This window comes from Nicotiana sylvestris, chromosome 3, assembly GCF_000393655.2.
Source record: "Nicotiana sylvestris chromosome 3, ASM39365v2, whole genome shotgun sequence".
Taxonomy (NCBI): Eukaryota; Viridiplantae; Streptophyta; class Magnoliopsida; order Solanales; family Solanaceae; genus Nicotiana; species Nicotiana sylvestris.
The window spans coordinates 120342401-120368208 of NC_091059.1; the positions used below are offsets into that span (position 1 = coordinate 120342401).

The 25808-nt window shown below is 36.1% G+C and overlaps 1 protein-coding gene across 1 annotated transcript; it reads left to right on the forward strand.

Annotated features, from left to right (window-relative positions):
- The first annotated feature begins 11523 nt into the window (after positions 1-11523).
- LOC104225794 (mitochondrial intermediate peptidase, mitochondrial) lies at positions 11524-25375 on the forward strand. Its single transcript, XM_009777656.2, has 17 exons — positions 11524-11929; positions 12088-12169; positions 12288-12340; positions 12441-12495; positions 13785-13920; positions 14003-14057; positions 15189-15411; positions 16137-16232; positions 20046-20165; positions 20267-20392; positions 21298-21453; positions 21903-22019; positions 22730-22852; positions 22947-23014; positions 23286-23421; positions 23536-23701; positions 24708-25375. Exons 1-17 carry the CDS (start codon positions 11763-11765, stop codon positions 24953-24955), a joined length of 2127 nt encoding a protein of 708 aa, XP_009775958.1. The 5' UTR covers positions 11524-11762; the 3' UTR covers positions 24956-25375.
- The last annotated feature ends 433 nt before the right edge of the window (positions 25376-25808 follow it).

Here is a 25808-nt window from a genome sequence, read left to right on the forward strand (position 1 = left end):
AGTCATGCCTTTGCTGATCCCGTTTTGACTTTGGGCCTTTCGTTGAGCCCAATTTCCTTTTGAACGATCGCTTATTGTTACTTTAAGTCCAAAATTCCCCAAATGTTTAGGAATATATAGTATTTTACTTAGGCTACTCAGGACGATGTATATAGAATTTAATTTGGTTAAAATTCAAACTGCCTTTAGTCTCTTTAATTAAACGTGACTCCTTTAATTTGATTGAGGTGTGCCATATCAACAAAAATTATGGCCCTCAAAAGATTAGGTCAAAACATCACTTGAGGAATTATATTTGAGGTGTGCCATAAGCAAATCAAATCATTTATGGCCCTCACAAACGTCTTAATTTAGATATTAAAAATGAACATCGTAGTTTGCTTTAGGCGCGTTGAATATATAATTATCATGGATACTAAAATCTGGGGGTGCATTTCATGTGACCCGGTCTTAATTTCCAACAAGGTTAAATAGAACGTTTCGTGAACCACGGGTGCATTTCATGTAGTGTGGCTTGCGATATGTTTTAAATAACCTTGAATCAATTCTTTAAATAAATGAAAGCGGTTTTAGAGTTAAAATGCACATAGGTTTAAAAGTGTTTTAAAATCAGATAGTTGAGCCAAAAATAATAGTTAAGCGACCGTGCTAAAACCACGAAATCCGGGAATGCCTAACACCTTCTTCCGGGTTAACAGAATTCCTTACCCGAATTCTTGTGTTCGCGGACTGTAAAACAGAGTCAATCTTTCCTCAATTCGGGATTAAAAATCGGTGACTTGGGACACCATAAATTATCCCAAGTGGCGACTCTGAATTTTAAATAAAATAAATCTCATTTCGATTGTCACTTTAAGTTGGAAAAAATTTCCTTAATACCCTTCCGGGGGTGTGTAAAAGGAGGTGTGACAATGGGTTTCCGGATTTTGGGAGAGATATATATATTGAATTTGAGAGTTATATTTTGTATGTCGAGCTGCACTTTTAAAACGCTGTTTTATTACATTATTTCTGTTTTAAATTGTATTCTTCTGCAAATTGGTTTATCTTCCGCATTTTAGACTTACCTAGTCATGGAGACTAGGTGCCGTCACAATGGTTCATGGAGGGCGAACCGGGGTTGTGACAGATTTACATGGCGAAACCTTAGCTGAACACCTGAGAAGAGACAAGACAATTGTTGTAGTAGAGAAATGTATTATTGGCCTCAACTAAAGCTAGATATCTGTAATTGGTAAAAATATGTTATATATGTCAGACCACAAAAGGTCAAACTCAAAATACCGGCCTTTACATTCTTTTATCAGCCCCTGAGCATGTTTGTGAGGATTTAACCATGTACTTTGTACTTGGATTAACCCTGACGCAGTAAGGTATGGATTCTGTTTTGTTGTGGTGGATCGTTTCTCGGAAATGTCTCATTTTTTCCTTGCAAAAGGACCACATATGTTTTAAATGTCGCTAGGTTATTTTTTAAAGAGATTGTTTGCCTGCATGGAGTCCCTAAGTCGATCACTTCTGATGGGAATACCTGAATTTTGAATTATTTCTGGATCTCCCTAGGGAAAATATTTGACACATCAGTAAAGTTTATCAGTACTGCTCACCCACAGACAGATGGCCATACCGAAGATCTTAATCGAACTTTGGAAAATCTGATTCACAACATATGTGGAGATAAGCTTAAACAATAAAATTTCGTATTATTCTAAGATAAGTTTGCCTACAAAAGGCAATGTTCATATTGCAACTGGGAGGTCAGTATTTTCTATTGTTTATGTCCAATGCCCACGTTATGTCTTAGACTTGCTTAAACTTCCACAGGTTCCAGGATTGAGCATAACTTCAACTCATATGGCCAAACAAGTACATGATATTCAAGTAGAAATCGAGCAAAAATTTGAAGAGACTAATTCTAAGTACAAGGCAGTTGTTGATAAACATCGTCGGCTACTAACCTTTGAAAAAGGAGATGATATTATGGTATTTTTGTGAAAGAAAATGTTTCTAGTTGACACATATAACAAGCTGCAACCAAAGAAGTATAGTCTTTATCACATCCTAAAGAAAATCAATGACAACACCTATGTGTTGATTTACCGAACGCGCTGAAAAGTTTCAAGACTTTTAATATAATTGACCTTTGAGGACGAGTTCTTTTCCTAAGAAGTGGAAAATTGATACAGAAAATTAGGCAGAGAATCAGATAAATCAGGCAGGGAATTAAATCCAATAATTTAAAGAATTTCCAGCTGAGATTTGATGCATTACAATGGGTTCTTGATAACATCCTAGGAATCTCAACTCTATTCAAGGACAAGGATGAAGCTTTGGAATCTCAAGGAGGCCTTTAACAAGATCTCAAGCTAAAGAGTTGCAAAACAAGGCCATTAGACTTCAAGTGCAAACAAAAAGTTGTTAACTGGGAGGAAGAGCTCAAGGATAAAGGATATAAATTGGATAGGTGTTACAATTATTTTATGGCCCAAATTTATGTCCAAGAAGAGGATGATTGGATCCCAAGAGACGTCCTTTGAAGAAGGTCCTAATCAGTCTACCTTTGGACCCATTTGGCACCTAATATTCGTCCAAACTTGCAGGACAATAAGTCCTACATGAAGCCACGTTTTATAACATAAAATGAGTTACTTGCTTCCCAAGAAGGCTTCAATAGGTGTCCTAGAAGTTGAGTGCAAGTTGCCTTCAAGAATTGAAAATATTATTCAAGATTGATTTGGGACTTTCAAGATCCTATCCTAGATTGATTTTAATTTATTTCCATATTGGTACTAGATTTATTATTTTCCTAGGTAGTTAAGGTCGTGTTTTCCTTTTTTCTAAGATTATTGAAGTTACTTTTCAAGATTGACTTGATATTTGTTTCCTAGAGTTTTTCCTTTCATAAGGTAGTTGGACTTATTGTCCAAAGTAGTTTAGGACTTTATTTTATTATTTTTAGGCTCAATTTCGTGACCCCTTACCTATATAAAAGGATGTCTTCTTTGTTTTTAGAATTAGATTATTACAGACTATTATCAATAAAAATTGTGAGTTTTTTTGCAGTTTTGTGTGTGGCTACTCTTGGATCTATTCTTCAAACTTCAAGACTCAACTTAAGGTGGTAAGATAAATTTCTCGAAATCTTAGATCACTTCTAGGTATTCAAGAAAGGTGATAGTTTTAGGTTTATTGTTGTTCTTGATATTCTAAAGGATCGTGTTTCACAATCTATCTCTTGTTTTTAATTCTCTACCAAAGGCGATTAGTTCTTCGTTAGCTAATTATTGTTGTTAGGATTCAACTTCAAGAATAAACTTGAAAATACAATCTATCTTTAATTTTTGTCTTTTTTTACGTTTATCTACTTTCTTTTAGCTTCCGCACATTTTTTTTGATTTATATTTAGTAATTCTTGGACCCCTATTGTGTTGTTATCAAGTGGTATCAGAGTATAGGCTAATCAAGTTTTCAATCTTGATATTCTTAGGAGGTTGGTAAAAAAAATAAAAAAAAGTGTTATTGCTCATTATTATTTTTAGAATTAAAGTATTATTTAGTTTCGAAGTCAAAAAAGGAAGCAAGAAGAGGGGATCCTAATTCTTGAAGATTAAAGTAAATTATTTCCTTATTCTTGTGGGGTTTAGGTTTCTTAGATTCTTTCCCTTTTTTTCCTACTAACCAATACCTATTCTTCTTAGGTTTGGTCCTTCATTTTTCATTTCTTTTTCTAACTTCATATTCTTATCACTAAAGATTTTGAGTAGTAAAGTTTATTAATAAATATAAAGATTAGCGACCAATAGTTGCTTTGAGTGGAAAAAAGCAAGAGAGGTGAGAGGCTTAGACGGAAAAATCTAAATTCGATATATATATATATATATATATATATATATTGCTTTTAATTATTTTGTTAAGATGTCTCGTATAGGTAGTGATGATGAACGAAGGGCTCTTCAAGAAGCCGAAATCAAAGCAAGGAATGATATCACCTTTGCAAGCTATGCACCAACAATTCAAATGATTAATTTTGCAATTCCAAGAAATGAAGGACACCATTGCTGAGCAAAATATTACAATAGCTGAACTTAGGAGGAGAAATAATGTTAGACCCCAAGCCAGAAGAAATATACCCTCTGCTCCTATTGTAAATCAAAAAAACCCTATATATGATTTTAATAATGATATTAATTTTGATAGGATAGGAAAAGATAGGATGGGACAAAGAGGTAGAAAAGAAGATGATAATATAAGTAGTGTTAAGATGAAGATGATGTCTTTCAAGGGAACAAGGGATCAAGACTTGTTTCTTGATTGGGAGAGAAAAGTTGAAGCCATCTTTGACTGCCACAACTATTCTGAGGGTAAAAAAGTTAAACTTGCTGGTGTTGAGTTTTCTAACTATGTTGTTGTTTGGTGGGAAAAAGCTTACTAGAGACAGATTGCAAGAAGGACAAGCATCCATTGCTATTTGGGCTGGGATGAAGATGATAATAAGGAAGAGATTTGTGCCATCACATTTTTAAAGAGAGCTACAACTTCTTCAAACTTTGAAGCAAGGGCCCATGTATATGATGAATACTTTAAGACTACAAATATGACTATGATCCAAGCTAATTGTATATATGGAGGAAGAGAATGCTACAATGGCAAATTTTTTGAATGGTTTAAATAAGAAAATAGTTAATATAGTAGAATTATAACAATATATAAATTTAAATGAGTTATTTGAATTGGATATAAATGTAGAAAGACAATATAAAAAGAGACAACAATTCATGAAGAAGCTGACCAAATACTATTCCGAAGAAACCATAGCCGAAATCTAGGGAGAAACCTACTCCTAAATTCTATGAAAATAAGGGCAAGAGAAAATTGGAATCCAATAAAAAGTGTAAGGGAGTGCATGTTAATATCCTAAGAGAGGAAAAAATAGAGGTTGTGTTGAGTGAAGAGAGTGGGATGTCAAGTGAGGAAAAGAGTGAGTTTGAGAGAAAAGAAAAGAGAGAAGGCCATGAGATAGAAAAAGATTGTGAGGTAGAGAAACAAGAGGGTTTTGGTGAGAAAAAAGAGGCTAAGAGTGAGAAAAAGTTTAGCCTTTTGATAAAAGCCAAAGAGAGTATAAGCAAGAAAATAATTTCTTTACTTCCTAACCTATTAACTCTTTCTTGTTTTAGTTCTTGTAATTTTATGCAGCCAAGTGTTGAAAGACCTTTTGAAAGGGGAGGTAAGGTGCAAGAGATGGTGGCAAAGGATCCAATTGGATTCTAACATGAATTTAGCGGAATCAATTCTTGTTGGATGATAGAAGATAAAAGCTTGGTTAAATTCTTTATTGTTAAACCTTTTGACTATTTTAATCCTTATTTATAGGTTTATGACATGGAGTTGCCTAAAAGCATTGCTAAGTTGGAGTCATTGCATAAAAGAATACAATGTGATGATGTTCCATTGGTAAATAAGTCCAAGTATGGTATGTATAATTGGTTTATTCGCATTCTTGGCTTTGCTAGAACACCTAAAGTATTTTTGGAGGTGATAAACTATACTCTTATTTCTTATGTTGGTGACTTTATTATTTTTGTGGATGATGATATTCTAATGCATATTAGTCATTAACTGTAATATCTAAGTTCAAGTGCAAGAGTGTTTTGCTTCCTTTTAAAATTGAGTATGACATAGATGATTATATATTCCAACTTGGTAGAAAGAGACATGAAATTTATGAGAAGAGGCTTGCGAATGAGTTAAATGTTTATTCTTCTCGTATTCAAGTGTCTCATGAGGTTTCATGTGATAAATTACTAGAATGTATTTTTTGTTGTGTGATGGGATGTCACGCCCCGAACCTGGGCTTGGACGTAACACGACACTCGGTGCCTGGCTACATCTGACTGAGTGAGCCAACTGGCTGGCTGAATCAACATGTGATATCATAACATACTAAATGCGGAAGATAAACTAACACATGTTGATATACTGAAAGTCTGAATGATAAAAATCAAAGTGCAAAAATACTAATACAATTTTAAAACATATTTGTAGTCAACATAGCTTAATATGAAAAGCCTGCGACTCTATCTAGCTGTTACTCTAGTCTATGAAGCCTCTAATGAAGTACTGAAAACACTAACTATCTGTAAATGTTGAAAGGCTATAAAGTAATGATAATACTTCGAAAGAACTGGGGATCACCAAATAGCTGGTACGAGAATCCTAGCGCTATGAATCATCAACCTATAAATCATTGCTTGCATTGTGAGATGCAGGCCCCAGACAAAAGTGACGTTAGTACATTTGAATTGCACTGATATGTAAAGTAACTGAAAGAAAGAATTATAAATGCTGAAACTGAAACTAAGCTGATCACTGAGAATTGATAATTGATAACTGAAATGATAACTATTGAAACTGAAACTGAAATGATAACTGATAACTAATAATTGAACTGAACAAAGGAAGTAAAGATATGAATACTCCCTCTTCTGAATGATGAACAACCTATTTATCTGAATATTAAACTGCGGCCTCAGGCCCAATATATATATATGTGCACAACTGCGGCCTCGGGCCTAAGTATACGTATACATAACTGCGGCCTCAGGACCAAACTGCGGCCTCAAGCCCAAAGATGCATAAAGCATTAACTGCAGCCTCAGGCCCAAATACAGGTGTTCGACATTCAGGGATTTAAAATTAGGAACTAAGAATCATACTGCAATACATGATTAGTGAAATACTGAATCACACTGAGTTACATGATATTGGAATAGTGGATCACACTGAGTTACATAATACTAAAATACTGAATAGGACTAGACTGAGACATGTATTCTTGAACTGATTATGAACACTGAAACTTCAACTGTTATGGAATACTGAGTAATCTATACTAAGACTCGGGGGCATCAAACCCAAGTCTATATTGAATACGCACTGAGCTCGCAACGTTAAGAATGAAAGTCATGAACGAGTTATGAAGTTAGAGAATAGAAGTTCTACAACAATTCAAGGAACTAGGCTAAACTATATCTCTGAGGCAATTAGTAACATCGTAAAAGAAACGTAATGTAGGGAGAATCATTAACATTCCCAAACATAGAGAGTTAGCCTCACATACCTCAATTTCGCCCCTTAGTGATACTACAATGATCCACAATACTAAGAACCTTCAATCTACAATAGCAACATCCAATGGAACCAATGTTAGTAACAAATTCCATAACTTAAGCCATTTAGGCATATTATCAAATACCTTGTAGGCAAAATCTCTACATCTCATCACCATATAATTAATTTATCTTACTACCACCATTCACCAACAATGTATCCCACCATCATGATTAACCAATTTATAACTTCCAAAATCACATATATAACTATCCATCCACACCTAACCAACAAAATCCCATTAAATAAATATCTTTCAATCTCTATAATAGTTGTGTAATTAAATAGGGAACTTATGGTTTCCAATCACCATACCAAGAGTTCCAATATATATTAATACTCATATTCCCTTAATAAATCCATAAATATAAGTCTAAGGGTGTAGGATTACCTTTTTGGAAGAAATCTTGCAAAACCCTCCTTTGAGTTCTTGAAGGAATCCCTTGAAGATCTAAGTATTTTATGTGTAGATTTCATCAATACTAGAGTATAAATGACGGAATTCACACCAAGATAATGGGGATTTCTTACCTTGAAGATGGGAGGGGTTGGAGGTCTTGAGAGAGTGGAAGAAAACCCTAAAATTTGTCCAAATGAAGTGGGGAAAATAACCCCCGAAGGTTTTATATCAAAATAGGGCCGGGTTGAAAAAAATGAAGATTTGCACAGCCGCGGCACATGAGGAAATGAATGGGGTGGCACAGTAATGAAAAATGTGTCTAGAAACGAACTTTGGAGGTGCTCTATTAATCTACACAGCCGCGCCGCATGGTGCGGCGCGGTAGTGTAAAATTCTGCTAGCTTTTGGTAATTTGGTCATAACTTCTGGTAGGAGTGTCCAAATGACAAACAGTCTAAAGCGTTAGAAAATAGACTCCAAGATCTTTCATTTGATAGGTTGAGCATTATATAACACCTTATATAAATCTAGATATTCTCGTCCAAAGTTTGGTCTTGTGCGTGCTCATTTGGAATTTTAGTCTATCATGTAATTTTCTAACTTGGCTTAGACTTAGGTCTTTCCTTGGACCCCAAATCACTTATGATATGCCTCGTACACTTATTATCATAACCAATTGATAACCATCACATTAATATTCATTTAATGCATCCACAACTGATTCAAATTTATGGGGTGTTACATTATCTCCTCCTTGGGATCATTCGTCCTCGAATGATTGTCCTGACTGTATCTTCGGCTAACTCCGGACCTTAAATGGGTCTGGTGGGAACATGAACTTTCATCAACACTTGTATACTAAACTGAATGAATATACGATTATTGAACTGATGAGATACTGAACTGAATAGGTACTAGACTGAATGACTACTAAACTGACTTAACACTGAAAGATATGGAGATTGTAATATAAGGTCTGAATGAGAAAGTTAGATACCTTCAACATTTCTCCAAAATACCTACCAGCTAACAGAGCATAACACAAGTCTCATAGGGCATCATAATATGCATAACACAAGCCACAACTGATTCAAATTTATGGGGTGTTACATGGGAAGTCATTGTTTAAATTCATATTAATTGTGAGTTTGTAAAAGTGTTTGCTATTAGTAAAAAAGATATGCATGATTATTGTGACGTTTGTGATCAAATACTCTTTCATGAACCTATCTATGATTCTTTTTGTAACGGTTTTGAGCAATTGTTTAGAATCCATTGATGTTATGAATATTATTAGGGAGAGTTATAATCATGAGCTTGAATATAATGAAACTTTATTTTTGGGATTTATGAGTTCTTCTAACATTCTTAAGAATTTATGTACTTCTTTGAATAACTTACATGTAGAGAAATCCATGAGATTTTTAATTGTAGATACTTGGATATATCATAAAAGTGTCTTATTTGATACATGTGACAGAGATACTTGTATTAAATGGATGCACGGTCAATCTTTTATAATTTTTTTGTCATGCATATAAGTACTACCTTATTGACAAGTTCGAATTGAAAGTTTCATTACAGAGTGCATCTAAGAGAGGGTTTTATTGTACTAATCTAAGTAGGCATAAATTTTATTGGGATGATAATGTCCATATGCTTTATAATGGAGTATTTACACCTATTAGGCTTAATTGGATTAAGTGGGCATATATAATCATTATCTTGTTTTGTTCCTACCTTTTTTTCTCTTCAGATTAGTGGATGTCATTTACTAGTGCGCCTCTTATTTTTATTGTAAGGTCGAAATTTGTGGACGAATTTCTTCAATAAGAGGCTAATGATAGTTTCCTAGGAAGCTCAACTCTATTCAAGGACAAGGATGAAGCTTTGGAATCTCAAGGAGGGCCTTGAACAAGATCTCAAGCTAAAGAGTTTCAAAACAAGGTCATTAGATTTCAAATGCAAATAAAGAAGTTGTCAATTGGGAGGAAGAACTCAAGGATAAAGGATATGAATTGGTTGGGTGTTACAATTATTTGATGTCCAAAATTTATATCCAAGAAGAGGAGGATTGGATCCCAAGACATCCTTTGAAGGTCGTAATCAGTCCACTTTTGGACCCATTTGGCACTTAATATGTGTTCAAACTTGTAGGCCAATAAGTCTTACATGAAGTCATATTTTTATAACATAAAAAGGAGTTACTTGCTGCCCAAGAAGGCTTCAATAGGTGTACTAGAAGTTGAGTGCAAGTTGCCTTTAAGATTTTAAAAATATTATCCAAGATTGATTTGGGACTTTCAAGATCCTATCCTAGATTGGTTTTAACTTATTTCCATATATTTTGGTACTAGATTTATTGCTTTCCTGGGTAGTTAAGGTTATGTTTTCATTTTTCTAAGATTGTTTGAGTTACTTTCCAAGATTGACTTAGTTTTTATTTCCTAGTGTTTTTCCTTTTCCTAAGGTAGTTGGACGACTTGTTATCCAAAATAGTTTAGGACTATATTTTATTAGTTTTTAGGCTCAATTTCGTGACCCCTTATCTATATAAAGGGGTGTCTTTTGTGTTTTTAGACTTAGATTGTTGCAGACTATTATCAATAAAAATTGTGAGATTTTTCTTGCATTCTTGTGTGTGGCTACTATTGGATTTATTCTTCAACCTTCAAGACTCAATTTAGGGTGGTAAGATGAATTCTTCAAAATCTTAGATTACTTCTAGGTATTCAAGAAAGGTGATAGGTTTAGGTTTATTGTTGTTCTTGATATTCTAAAGGATCAGGTTTCACAATCTATCTTTTGTTTTTAATTCTCTACCAAAGATAATTAATTCTTTGTTAACTAATTGTTGTTGTTAGGATTCAACTTCAAGAATAGATTTCTTGAATTCAAGAAACTCTTTTTTGAATTCAACCTATCTTTGATTTTTGCCTTCTTTTTCATTTCTCTACTTTCTTTTAGATTCCGCATATTTCTTGATTTTTTTAGTAAAGTGTTGTTATCAATTCTAAAGGGCTATTTATATGCCGTTAGAACCATTGTAAAGCATCTAGAAGTCAATACAAATTCTATCCTTAAGGGTTTTTTTTTTCCTGTAAACACTTGTTTCTTTTTTGTGTAGGTTTTACCATGAGCAAGCTTTATCTGATAGACTATTCATAAAATAGTCTTTATGTTCACTTGATTGTTTTTCGTGTTTGCTCATCCTACATCAGAAAAGTATTTACTTCCATGATTTTAATTTATCTAGCATTATCACAATTCATATTTATTTTATGTAATTTTTAAATAGCTAAATCTTATATTTAAGAAATTAAGAATTTATGTTTGAAATCATGATCTTGTATTCAAATTGTAAAATGGCCAGTCACTCATTTTCTTGTTAAATGTTCAAAAATCCTAATACTAACAATTTGACGACTGGAAAAATATATTAACTTTGATAACGTACGAAACTACGTACACACCTCTTCAAATAACAAACCTACAAAATCCGCAAAAACAAACAAAATATAAATTTAAATACAACACCACTATAACATTAATTCCTATTCACATAAAAACATGAATAAAAGACTCCATCCGTTTCGATTCACATAACACGCTTAGCTTATAGTTTGTTCAAAAAAAGAATGACATATTTTATCTTTAGGAATTATTTAATTTTAAAGTTTTATTTTGTTTCATTTTATACTTAATGAGTAGCTTTTATAGCCACATAAATATTACGCCCCTATTAAACTTTTACTTTTAAATAAGTTTAAAAGTATTTTTAAAACTTTATATCGAATCACAAAAATTAAACCAAGAAATGATTAATACAAAGAATGAACATCTTTTCTTATAACATATGAAATATAGTTAATACAAAGAATCTACAAGTTGCAAATTTAAACATAAGGATGTCACGCGTTTTATCACTTACTTTTGGGTTTTATAACGACGTATGCGCTAGAGGTTAAGTTTTCGGATTTCATATGAAAGTTTGAAACTGCACTTACCCCTAAACATTAGAAACTATTTTTGTGTAATTGTTCCTCCAACGAGAACGATTTTCAAGTCGAAAAGCGCCATTTCTCACCGGAGTTCTTTTTCTGGTTTCTCAGTTTCTTCCTCCAACTGAAAGAACAAGAGGAGCAGGACCTCGTTGCAAGATTTGATTTCAGCAGCTCAGTCCACGGCGAACGCCATGCACGCTCTGATTCGCCAATCCGCCGCTCATGTACGAGCCAATTCCCACTTCATTCACATTTCAACATCTAAAGCTCCGTCAATCAAAGAAACGGGCCTCTACGGCTACCATCATTTGAAAACTCCTAAAGGCTTTCAACGATTCGTCGACGATGCTATTGAGAGGTAAGTGTTTAACAAACAGGTCGCAAATTCTTTACTTTTGCTCGGTGAATGTCAACTGCTTCGTTTGTCTCTTGTGAAAGCAATTGCCATATTTCAGGAATGAGTTTCTATATCATGTCGTCCACGTGTTTGATAAAAAAATTTCACATGCTTATTAGGTCAGAAGAACTTGTGAACTATATAGCTGGCATGCCTTCATCTCCTGAAATTATCCGAGCAATGGATGAGATTTCTGATACTGTAAGTTTGTGTTTTATGGTCTAATTCTGCTTTTGTTCAAAGAACACAAGTAGTTGGACTCGCACAGGTGAAACTTGCTTAAAACGCCAGGCCATAACTGACCTATTTGATTTGATAGGTGTGCTCAGTAATTGATTCAGCTGAATTGTGCAGACATACTCATCCAGACAGGTGGTGAACTAGGATTGAGATAATCTATGTATCCATATCTACAGTTTCCGATCTTATTTTTGTTTGCTTTGAGTACTTACATAGAAATGTCGCATTTTAGGGAGTTTGTTGACGAGGCAAGCAAGGCAGGCTTACGGATAAATGAGTTTTTACATGTAAGATTTCTGATATATTATTTGGTTTGTTAGTTATGTTTTTCGCTTTGCTGATTATGTCAACATTTAAAATAAATGCTGCTTATCTTATCAGCTGCATAATTTTGTACCACCCAAGAGCTATAAGCCCATAACCAATGCTTATGCGGGAAAGTAAAACCTGGAGATCTACTTTAGACAGATAAGATAAGAAATTTAAAATGTCATTACTTGTGTTTACACTGACAGTTGTGTTGGACTAAATTGCTTCAATTTTAGTTAGTGATGTCAGAGAATAAATAGTTAAAGTAATTTGATAGTAAATAAGATAATAGGATTATTAGGATATATCTCACTCGACTGTCTCATTCGGTGTATGGTACTTGGTACACTTTGTGATCTTTGTCCCTTCTCACACTTGATGGTCGCGAACAATCAGAATTAAACTTTAGTAGACTCATGTGTTAGAGCACTTGTCCCTCATCCGTTGTGTACGAGTTTCCAAAGGGGTTTAAATGGTCGTGGGCTACTCTACCCATTGCCTAAGCCTTAAGGTTTTGGGTTGGTTGCTGAGATTCTTTCACATGGTATCAGAGCTAAACTTTGGTAAGCCTGTTTGCACAACCGTCTTCTCTCTATCATATTGTAATGCTCAAGGCTTCTCTCTCAACTCAGCTCAAAAAAACAAAATCCATATGTAAACCCTAGAAAGAGGTTACACGTGTGGGAGGGTGTTAGAGCACTTGTCCCTCATCGGTTGTGTACTGAGTTCCAAAGGGGTTTAAACTTTAGACGATCCTGCACTACTCCACCCATTCTCTTAATTTTTGGGTTTAGATGCTCCAATCCTTTCATATCCTGAAGTTTGAGGTAATCTGGATTCGCTTATTCGTGGTATAGTAATCTATTCACATCCAGTAAGCATCATTATGATATATTGGCTAAATTTCAAGTGAAGTTTCTCTAACTCCTTATAGGTGGTATTGCGCGAATTGTCCTTTGCAAACACAATGAAACTGTAAAGATAACATGTCCTTGCCAAATTAGCAACAACAACCATGAATCGAAGAATTAGATTAATATCGAGTGGAAAAAGAAGGTAAAAGTAAACCCCGTGATGTAGAAACAATTTCTAATCAAAACTGTCTCCAATTTGGCAATGTTCACAAGATTGATGAAAGACGTTTGGAAGGATAGTCATATAGTCTGGAAATGTACTTGCCGCTACTGGATTTGCTTTTTGATGCAGTTGCTTTGGAAGATTCTCCATTGCAATTGGTTTATTGACTCTTTTGCTCCTTGGCATGCAGTACCTTAATACAAACCATAGTATATACAAGGCGGTGATAAAAGCAGAAAAAGACAGCTCACTCACTCATGAAGCTCAGAGGGCAGCCCGCTTTCTACGAATGGACTTGGAAAAGGGGGGAATCCATCTTTGCCCTGGTACTTGACTTCTTACAACTGCTGTCTTTCCTGGTAAATCATTATTGTTGCACTAATTTAGGTACCTTGGTTGGCTTCACAGAAAAACTTGATCGAGCTAATGAGCTATCCATTGACATTATTCAGTTGTGTAGAGAGTAAGTGAAAACCATCTCCTTGTTAGTGTTCCTGGGATTTATTAATTTATTGATGTTTCATGTTTTCTATAATTTTAATGTTGTTAAAAGAGATCACATGATTCTTGTAAGTGTAGGAGTTGATTTTGTACTTGAAATGGGATTTACCAACTATTTCATGTCCTATTGTGTAACTGTTAGATCCATATCAGGTTGCTATTTGAATCATGACTATAAGTTGGATCAAGTTTACTGGAGATAGAAAGTGACTATTTTCTTCTTTAGCAATTATGCTTTTCTAACTTTAGTTAATTTCTTGGGTGTTTATCAAATTTGCTCATGTTCTTTAGGGAAAAGAACTATATTCAGTTCTTTTTTGATGAAGAGAACTACATTCAGTTCTTAACAAGTTCGTAGTTGAGTTTAAATGAGCACCCATATAGCAAATGCAATTTTTTTTCCGAGATGATTTACTGAATTAGTATCTCTTTCCATCGTCGTGAGCCGAGGTGTATCGGAAATAGCTTCTCTACTCCTCCGGAGTAGGGGTAAGGTCTGCGTACACACTACCCTCCCCAAACCCCACTTGTGGGATTCCACTGAGTGGTTGTTGTTGTTGTAGTATCTGAAGAAGTGCTTTTGTGTGTGACTGGGATTCGTTTTGTTTCTTTCTTTTTAATTAATGTTTTATTCAATTTGCTTGTAAGAGCCTGTTTATTTCAGGCTGAATTTGTGCTTAAACTTGCATAACATAAGTAGAATAGATGGATGAGTGTTCGGCACTTTTCTTGTCAATTATGAATACTCTAGTAACAGTGTAACACCTGATCTGGCGGGCCTCTAGCTGGTGCACGTTTAAATGGAGTCCATGCATTCCTCCCCCATTTCCTCTTCCTTTAGGAGAGTCCAAAATTTTCTCTCTGATCATTGTAAGTCGTATGCAGTTATGGGACCTTACATATAGTTCTTGGAATCTCACCTATGGGTCGTCTACAAATTTTCTCGAGATGGGACTTGACTTTAGTCAGTTTTTAGTTGCACTTTGACCGTTTGTTATTGCATAATATATTAAATTGCCTTCAATGTTTCTAGTTGTGCTGCGTGCAGGCTTGTATAATTGGACTAATGCTCATCTTTTTCCTTTTTTGTCAGGTATAATACAAATATTATTACTGACCCTGGCCATGTGGATATATTTCCAGCCTCTAAGATCCCTAAAAAAATGCACCATTTTGTCAGCCCTATCTATCGTAACATACCAGGTGCATCTAAGGAATCTCTGGGGTCAAGAGATAGCATAAAAGAAAAAGGATTCCGCATAGCAACTGAGCCAAGTACTCTGCAAGGCTTTCTTCAATGTTTACCTGATGCTGGGGTAACTTTGATCAGCCTCTATGTGCTGTTAGTTATAACTTAATGCTGCTCAGAAATTTTGCGTTGCTTTTCAGAATAATCAATTATTATGCATATTGTATCAGTAGTGCAACTTCTTCCCTGTTCACTCTTCCTCCTAGTGTTGGGAAACTAAAGCATTAGCAGTTCAAGGTAAACCTCTAACATTGACACCGGTAAGCATAGATGAGAGTGCAGGCCTAGCAAACGTAATATCTACTCCAATCATTTTAGTGGGTTATATATGGGAGGTCTTGAATGCTGATTTTAGGGTATAGGGTTTGGGAAAGGAAAAGAGAAGACCGCCAAAGAAAAGAAAACAAATGATTCTAGCATCTCTTTATGAATTGTACATCATTTTTTGGACTTGACAAATTGGAGAACAGAAATGAAGTGGATAATCCTTTCCTTCTTAGTAGCAGGGATGTGTGGGTGTCTTTATGAATCAGGAGTTCTTTCCCTCTGTTTCTGCACAGTACAATACCTTGTTATTTGTTTCCTAGAAGCACCTTCCTATCTCCAAAAGATTCCATCTAAATCTCTCCCTAGACTTTCACAAGTCAAGAAGAGACTTAAACATTTATATCCGTCTCAAGTGTCTTTACCTTGGCTTATTTGTTGTCTTCATGAGGCTTCATTCAACTATTGACGGGAAAAAGAGTAGAGCTTTTAATGTTTAATGACTGAATTATTCATGATCTTGTCCAGGTCAGGAAGATGGCATATGTCCAAGGAAATTCTGTTCCACATGCAAACCTTGAGGTTCTTGATAAGCTTATCGCAACAAGACATGAGTTTGCTCAGGTTATTATGTTAACACTTTTGGTCTAGCAAAGAATTTGATTTTTGTTGAATTGTCTGTCATTCTCTTCAAAAAGCTTAAACTATTAGAGAAGGGGCACTTCTAATTAATTACTTTCTTCTGCAATACTCCTCATGATTTTATTCTTTGGTCCAAGCATGTGGAAATGCTCTTCCAGTACTTCTTTTACTGATATAATTTAATACTCTCATAAAATAATCTATATAATAACATCAATTCTAGTGCAACTAGACTAGGTGTTTTCTTAAGAATGCCATAAGCTAATTCTGTATGTTTAGCTGCTTCTTCAAGTTGATTGGTGAGAGTTCCTCTTTCTTTGTAGTAGTATTAATGTCTTGACATAAGACACTGTTGTAAAAGCAGCGGAATGTATATATTCCTAATTTGATAGGTGTGTCCCAATTCATTCACCCATTTTGACTGGCTATATTAAGAGAAGAGTTGAGAATATGAGTTGCTTAATATATTTGATCTTTTAGAAAACATATGGGGCCATATATTGATTCTCATGTTGTTAATGTTATAGAATAGTGAAAATAGTGAAGTTGCATTGAGAAGATTCTTGTAACACTTTTTATATTGTACAAACATATTCCGGGTTCCTAATTAAGGAAAGCCTGCAACATTTTGTGACAATCCAAATAAGAAAATTGTCACGACCCAAAATTTACCGTCGTGATGGCGCCTATCGAGGAACTAGGCCAGCGTCAACTCAACGACCCAACACCAATAACAATAAGTTTGAAAACATTAACGGAAGCATTTAACAATTAAAGAAAAACTGTTTGAAACATAAGAAAAATTCCAAAGTGATACAATTCAGCCCAAAACCACGGTGTCACTGAGTACATAAGCGTCTAGATCAGGAAAAGTCTACTACAGTGTCTAAAGATATAAACTGAAAGTACGACAAAGATAAAGAAGGAGAGTCAAGGCCCGCGAACGCCATGCAGCTACCTCGATAATCTCCAAACTTTGGAACCTCGATCAGCAACCGCCGCTACGACCGATATCGCCTGGATCTGCACACGAGGTGCAGAGGGGTAACGTGAGTACACCAACTCAGTAAGTAACAAGTCCAAACTTTAGACTGAAAGGTAGTGACGAACTCAACCTTAACAGGTATAACAGAAATAAGTGTGTAGAAACGTAGGCATGCTTTCAAGTCAAATATACAGCTCAAAACAGTAGAGGAAATACATATCTGAATAGTTTAAGGTATACAACTCAGCTATCTCTACATGCCAATGCACAGACTATATGAAATGCACCATGTGTTCTCACTCTCAAGTGCTCAACCACTCGATACTGTATATGGCCATCCAGCCCAGGGAAATCCATCCCGGAACATATAAAACACTGACAATAAGTCACCTAGTACCGAGGAAAAAAGGGCAATCCAACCCTGTGGAGAAATCCATCTCCAGGTATCAAGTACTTCGGACAAATCCATATCCAGGGAAATCCATCCCTAAATAATATCATCCGCGCTCACTGGGGGTGTGTTACAAACTCCGAAGGGGCTCCTGCAGCCCAAGCGTTCTCCTAATCATCAATATAACCGCTGCGGCGTACAATCCGATCCCATAACTGTCACTCATAACCAGGCTCTTAGCCTCACGCAGTCATCAACCTCTCCAGTCTCACCACGGGCTCACAATGTCATGAAAACAACCCGGAACAATGATATGATGAATCAATAAATAACTGAGACTGAGATATGATATAAAAATGAATGATCATGACTGAGTATGGAATATTAAATGAAAACTAGTGAGATGACAGCAAGAAACGACCACTAAGGGTCCAAACAATACCGGCACAAAGCCTAAACATGATATCTAGCATGATTTACCGCTCAACTATTTTATCACATGATGAAAACATGGATATCAACAGGATAGAGTCACTAAACAGTGCCATAAAATCACCCAGGTTACAATTCTCACGGTGCACGCTCGCACGCCCGTCACTTGGCATGTGCGTCACCTCAATACCAATCACATAACACATAACTTGGGGTTTCGAACCCTCAGAACCAAGTTTGGAAGCGTTACTTACCTCAAACCCAGCAAAATTCTACTCTGCGATGCTTTTGCCTCTCAAATTGGCCTCCAAACGTCCCGAATCTAGCCACAAGCAATACAATACGATCAATATAGGTTAAAGGGATCAATTCCACAAGAAAACTACCAAAAAATAGAGTCAAAATCGTGCCCATGTCTCGAAATCCGTCAAGAGTCACAAAACCCGAAAGCTCATTCACTCACGAGTCTAACCATACCAAATTTATCAAAATCCGACCTCATTTGGTCATTTAAATCCCCAAAATCCACTCTCCAATTCTCAAGCCCTAAACCCCCAAATTTCTAGCTCAAATCCTTAATTAGATGATGAATAAGGCCGTGGATTCACGAAATTTAGACCATTACAGGTTTGAATTACTTACCCCAACGTTTTCCCTTGAAATTCCTCGAAAAATCGCCTCTCTCTCGAGCTTCACAAATCCAAAAAATCGAAAAAATGGAAGTCCAAAAGTCGAGCTAGGCTTTTTCTGCCCAGCAATACCGCACCTGCGGTCCATTGGTCGCTTCTGCGACGCCGCACCTGCGAAAAATCCATCGCAAGTGCGGATTTCTTTAAAATCCAAGACTCCGCTCCTGCGGCCCCACAACCGCATCTGCGCCTATCGCAGGTGCGGAAATCCATCGCACCTGCGGCTCCCTCTCGCACCTGCGCCCAGTTGCCCGCATCTGCGACTCTCGCAGGTGCCAGAAAATCTTTGCACCTGCGATCCTCCCCAAATCTCTCTTGGCCGCATCTGCGGCACCTCCTTCGCTTTTGCGGACACGCACCTGCGGTTACCCCTCCGCAGGTGCGATAACACCAGCAACAACAGCACTTAAGCTGCTCTTTCTACTCCAAAATCAAGCCGTCAACCACCCGAAATCACCCCGAGGCCCTCGGGACCACAACCAACCACACCAACAGGTCCTATAGCATCATACGAACTTAGTCGAACCTTCGAATCACTCAAATCAACATCAAAACACGAAATTACCCCCGGATTCAAGCCTAAGAGCTTCTAAACTTTCAAATTCCGCAAACGACGCTGAAACCTATCAAACCACCTCCGAATGACCTCAAATTTTGCACACAAGTCAGAAATGACACCACGAACCTACTCCAACTCCCGGAAATCCAATCCAACACTGATATCAAAATTTCCACTGCCGGCCGAAATCGCTAAAATTTCAACTTTCACCAATTCAAGCCAAATTCTACCACGGACCTCCAAACCACATTCCAGACGCGCTCCTTAGTCCAAAATCACCTAACGGAGCTAACGGAACCATCAAAATTCAAATCCAAGACCGTTTACACATAAGTCAACATCCGGTCAACTTTTCCAACTTAAGCTTTCAATTAAGAGACTATGTGTCTCAATACACTCCGAAACCACTCCGAACCCGAACCAACTAATCCGGTATATCATAATATAGCTGAAGAACACAAAAGAAACAGGAAATGGGGGAACGGGGCTATAACTCTCGAAACGACCGGCCGGGTCGTTACAGTAATATAACTATTTTCAGGATGGAGATTGTGACTCGTGATTAGTATATGCTTAATCTGAATATTCCTGATTTGGTCAATCATTATTCAGTACTTTTTCTCCTTGATTCTCTTTATTTCACTATTACTTCCACTTGTTCATTTATCAAAGATATTAGATTCTTCACTAATCATCTATTTTGGTCAATACTGATATGCTTTATCCTGTTAACTTGCAGCTTATGGGTTATAAATCTTATGCTGAATTTTCTCTACATTCGACTATGGCTGCATCTCCTGAAGTGGTCTTATCCTTTTTGCTTGAGATGAGCAAAGTGGTCAGACCAAAGGCTGATCAGGTATGTTCCGGGAGTAGATTTTACTTATATGAATGAGACACTGCTTGTATTGCTCTGCGAGGGCTGATTCAAGCTCTTGAAAATGTTGATGCTTTAAATAGGAGTTTGAGGCAATTCGGGATTTCAAGAGAGAGAAAAGTGGTGAGCCTAATGGAGAGTTGGAGCCATGGGATGAGGCATACTTCACATGGTTGATGAAGTCTGCAACATACAAGTTGGACTCCTCGGTAACCAGCGAAGCCTAATTTATTTTTCTATTATCTTATCAAGGTGTACCAATGCTCTTTCTTACTCTACATTCTATTTTTAGTGTCTCCATAGATAGATGAGAACGTATAAAATATATGCTGATAACTCATCAGGGATACAAAGTGATTGATTAAATTGAACTAAAAATGGAAAAAGGCATGTTTTCCCAGGCATTGAGAGGTCAGGGTTCTCCTGGAACTTAAAGCATTGAGCCAACTACTTAGCCTTTAAAGAAGGATGTTTCTCCATCTCCTTCTTCGTTTGCTGGAGTCTTATTTTGTTTCTTGTAGATGATTCTGTGGACTGATGATGTGAGTTCAGAAAAAGCATGAAATTGAATTCATAAATGGGTTCGGAAGGCATGTATGACTATCTCATAGCTGTTTTCCTTTGGAATTCTTCATCCACTTGTTCTCTCATATGGACAAGAGGAAGTGATTACCATTGGCAATTAAAGGTTTTTGAGCAAAACTAGTGCCACTGTCAGATCTTGGGCTTTGTCAGAGTGTAGTCTATTTGATGTGTAATTAATGTGATCGAGTAAATTGGGCTTGCTCTTCGATTTTCTTGTGTCTCATGGAAATTTTACCTACTTTCTGTATTGGTGAAATTGGATGTAAATCTTAAGAAGAGGTGGACTGAGGATAGAGCATACCATTGAAATTCCCTGTTTCCTCCTATTTTGTTGTGAATGGGTTTGACATGAATGACTATCCTAGCTATAAATACTTATAGATTTCTGATTCAACTGACATATGAAGTACTAATTGCTGCTCTGATGAAGACTTTTACATGCTCTGAAGGTTCTTTTTTTGTTTTGTCATCTCTCAATGTAATTAAAGACCGTTTCTTGACAGAACTGCTCTTGTTGTTAATATTGCAGATTATAGCATCATATTTTCCCTTACCACAGTGTATTGAGGGTTTGAAAATTTTGGTTGAGTCACTCTTTGGTGTGACTTTTCACAGAGTACCCCTTGCACCTGGTGAATCATGGCATCCTGATGTGTTAAAGATAGTGCTACATCATCCGACTGAGGCAAGTCTAACATTCTAGAATGGCTATCTTGTTATATAGTAACATATGTCATCTTAACTATGAGATTACTGGAGATCCACCTTTCAAAGAAAATTCTTTTTCTTTTTCTTTACTTTTGCGTTTCCCTTTTGATTTGAAAATTTTGGTGTGGCAAAGGAGGAATTTCGTTCATAACAGTTATTTGCTAATGATACTTCTTTACTAACCAACCTATCACTACATTTGACATGTATCATTATCTTTGTTTCCGATATTGAACTTTGGATGGCAAAATGGACAAATGGTCTAAAATTGGGGGTGTTGGCAGATTTAATTTAACTTTGCCTTTCTTTGTCTGTCAAGTTGATCCATTATAATATTCTGATGTGCATTTGGCTCTTCCTTTAATGTCCATTTAGTGGTAGTCTTAACATCCATCCACTTGAACTAGTTTATATATGTGTTTGCAGGGAGACCTGGGTTACTTATACCTTGATTTAAAGTCAAGAAAAGGTAAACATCCCATTTGTGCTCATTTCGCTATCCGAGGAGGGCGTCGTGTTTCCGAGACAAAATACCAACTTCCTGTATGTAAGATCATAATTCTCTTTTTTCTTCATATCAGTTTTTCATATCATATGCTATGCATGTATTTTTATTATGTCTTTATTTAGCAACTGGAGTAATGTAAGTTTGAGGAAAACAGGACCACCAGGAAATGCTCTGTTGATCAGTCAATCCATATAACATTGTTAAATATACCTGTTTTAACTGGGTATGGTGCGGGCATTGGGACTTATCTTTCACAATACCCTGGGATAAAAATCATGTGTACCTGGACCTAGTAGCTTAAAACTGGTCAATTTTTGAAGGTCATCCAAAGAAGTTCGTTTATAGTTTATGCTGATAGACCCCAATTCTTTTCTTAAATTAAATGTCTTTTTCTACTTGCAAGTTGTAGATTCTCTGATTTCTTGTTAGTTATGCTATCTAGATGAGTTCTCAAAGGTCATCCGAGGAAGTTGTTTTTAGTTTATCCAATAGAAACTTGTCCTAGCTTAAACCCACCCCCCACCCCCCCCAAAAAAAATAAAAAAAAATACCTAAATCAAATGTTTGTTTGTACATGTAAGTTTGAGGCTTCTGTGGTCTCTGGGTAGTCATATTATCTAAATACATAATATCATGCTAGAGTCTACTTTAAGCTTACTGCTTCTGGATGATATGGATCATTGCAATATTTTTATTTTATTTTACCTAGTTATTGAGAAATTATCTGTGCATGTTAAACTCATAGGTTGTAGCACTGGTTTGCAATTTCTCTGGGTCGAGTTTGGCTCCTGTGAGGCTTAACCACTTTGAAGTAGAAACACTTTTCCATGAGTTTGGGCATGCTCTCCATTCATTGCTCTCAAGAACAGTACTAGTTTTGTTCTGCTTCTATTTGCTAGTGGTTTTTCACTTTCGTTTTGAAATATTCATCCAGTTCACTTGATGGCTGGCTACTTGTGCAGGAATATCAACACTTTTCGGGTACGAGAGTGGTTCTTGATTTTGCTGAAACGCCGTCAAACCTATTTGAGTGAGAAGAATTCTGACTCTTTGATCCATACTATTCATCAGTGATATGAAGACAAATGTTTGATGAACACTGCCCATTGGATTATCTGCTTTTTGTTTACCTTTTTGTTTATGGCACGAAATGGATTCTTTTGATCCTAGTTTGTTGTAAGCACCACTAGTATGCAATGTACATGCTATATATTCTATGTTCAGGGTGAATGCTTCATGCGCATGTTGATGCTGTCGTATCAGTTAGTAACTAGAGTACTGGCAATGTTGTTGATCCATAGGTCCTATGCATGGGATTATCGGGTGTTAGAGACATTTGCTAAGCACTACTCAACTGGTGATGTCATTCCCAAAAAACTCGTGGAATCAATGGTGGGAGCTAAGAAGATGTTTGCTGCAACTGAATTGCAACGCCAGGTATCTTTTGCAGGGGCCTTCCTTGTTAACTCTGTTTGTGAGCATTTCTTCAGTTCAATTTTTAGGAAACTTGGGTTAAGAGCTTTGACCTATGCAGCCTTTTCATTTTATCAGATCTTCTACGCATTAGTTGACCAAACACTTTTCGGAGAGCAGACGTCCACAGGGAGAGATACAATGGCGATTGTTGCAGATTTGAAAAGACAACATACAAGTTGGACACATGTGGAAGGAACACATTGGCATACCCGATTCAGTCACCTTACAAACTATGGTGCAGGTATCTGAATGATATAGTTAATGGACTCACGTTTGTGATAGTTTCCTCTATATGTGAGAGAAGAACATTGCACTGTTATTTATCTGATATACCATCTGCACACCTACTATTTGGCGATTTGGACATAGTTCAATAAATGCATGATTCATAGTAGGTGGTCCAATCAGGATTTGTTCTTTACCACCTTTAAACTTTGATCTCAAGTGTCTTTCTTGAAAAATGATTTTAGTATTAGATTAGTTAATTGTTAGATGTGCGATTCCTCCTTAATCTGTTGTGTGATTCTCAGAACTCGAAGGTAGTGGGAGACAGTAATGGGGCTAGTGGAAACTTTGGCAAGATGGTATGGTGGGTGTTAGTTTCCTTTTTCCCTTTTCTTCTTGGCGAGTACTTAGATATGTGTTTTCCTTTTTTTGGATGTCAATTGGTCATTCTTAGATTCTAAGAGACTTGTGCAATTATATCGAAAGTGGAGATTTGACTGATGTACCAAAATATTGAGATGCCACAAGAACTATAAATATAATTTGTTTAATTAGTCAAATGATGTATCATAAAGGTTTTTTATCCCCTTAAAGGGGATATTTGACGTAAAAATTCACTGCTTGATATGGTGTAACGGAGAATTGTGGAAATAGAAGATGCAAGAAAATGTACTCTATAACATCCAACCTTTCATCTTCAGGTTGTTCTAGTTGAGGAGTTCTATTCCTAAAGCTGTAAAATGCAGAAGGTTTTAGGTTATAGAGTAAATAGATAATGACGAGCTTGGAATGTAGAGCAACATTCGTCTGCGGTAGTTGTGAAGATTTTCTTTCTTCTTTGTTACTATTTGATTTATTCCTTTTTCTTATCTCTTTTTGATAAATATTGTTTTTTGGAATGTTTGGTTCTAAATCTTTGTATTATATCAATTATGGTGTAGCTTATATCCATTATGCATATTTTATTTTTCACTTCATTGCACTTACTAATAAAAATGTATAACATCTTTAACCTTGTGCAGGTTACTATAGCTACTTGTATGCAAAATGCTTTGCCACAACTATCTGGCAAAGGATATGCCAAGAGGATCCTTTATCATTGGACACGGGTTTGGCTTTAAGAACGAAATTCTTGCAGCATGGAGGAGCCAAAGATCCAGCTGATATACTGAATGATCTTGTGGGGAGTGGCATCATAAGGAATTGCAGCGGTGGAATAATACCGGACATTACAAGCCTTTGTGAGGAAATGGAGCTCATGAAACACTAGCAAAGGGAGTTCTAACCCCCAAAATAAGATAAAGTATCGCCTCCCCTGTACTAACCATGGTGAGGCAAAGTAGCTAGGGTGCAAATTGCAGGCCATCATAGAAGGGTTGGAGTGACTTGGAGTTGATTTAGGAAGAGGCTTCCCATCGTAATAGTAGTAACTATATGATGCTGGTCTGAAGAGATTTCATCACGGCCAAGCAAGCAAATTAAACAATTTGCAAGCATGTCATTCTTGAAGTTAGTGTTCAGAGGAAACATCTCATGGCCAGGCTATTTATTGAGCAATTCTCCAAAGAAACTAACTGTGCGTATTTTGACCATTCTTTGCTTAATTTGACAAGTGCATGTATTCCAATAAAACAGAAGAGACGTAATGATGCAAAGGAATTTATCAATGTGCAGCATGAATTTTGACCGAGGAAGTGGGATAGTACCAATATGTAAAAAGCATATTTGCAACAATAAAGGAGATGTGTATAGCTTATTACTCCTAAGATAAGCTATTACTAGACGTTAGTTGTAAATCAGGATATCCTTTTAATGCAAGTTTTTTTTCTTTTTCGATTAAGCAAATTCCAGATCAATTATTAAGTAATGGAAAAAGAAAGTAAAAGTAAATTATTGCATTTTCAAAAAAGAAATGAACCCCATCTAGACTCTATAGTAAATGGCAAGAACAAAACATAACTTGAAAGAACATTGTAAAAGATTTAGCTTGAAAACTCAAAATTCACAAATAACTTTTTCACTCATATCCTTATCGTGTAATTACCAACAAATAGATATTAATATATATATTTTCTTTTGTAAGGAAGGGGCAAAAATTATTCGAAGATAATACCAAGTTACAA

Excerpts from the sequence above, each read along its gene's own strand:
- LOC104225794 (XM_009777656.2), top strand. The coding sequence starts at position 11,763 with ATGCACGCTCTGATTCGCCAATCCGCCGCTCATGTACGAGCCAATTCC. Across the intron at positions 12,496-13,784 it reads GGATAAATGAGTTTTTACAT|TACCTTAATACAAACCATAG; the intron begins GTAAGATTTCTG and ends CTTGGCATGCAG. Across the intron at positions 21,454-21,902 it reads TGCTACATCATCCGACTGAG|GGAGACCTGGGTTACTTATA; the intron begins GCAAGTCTAACA and ends ATGTGTTTGCAG.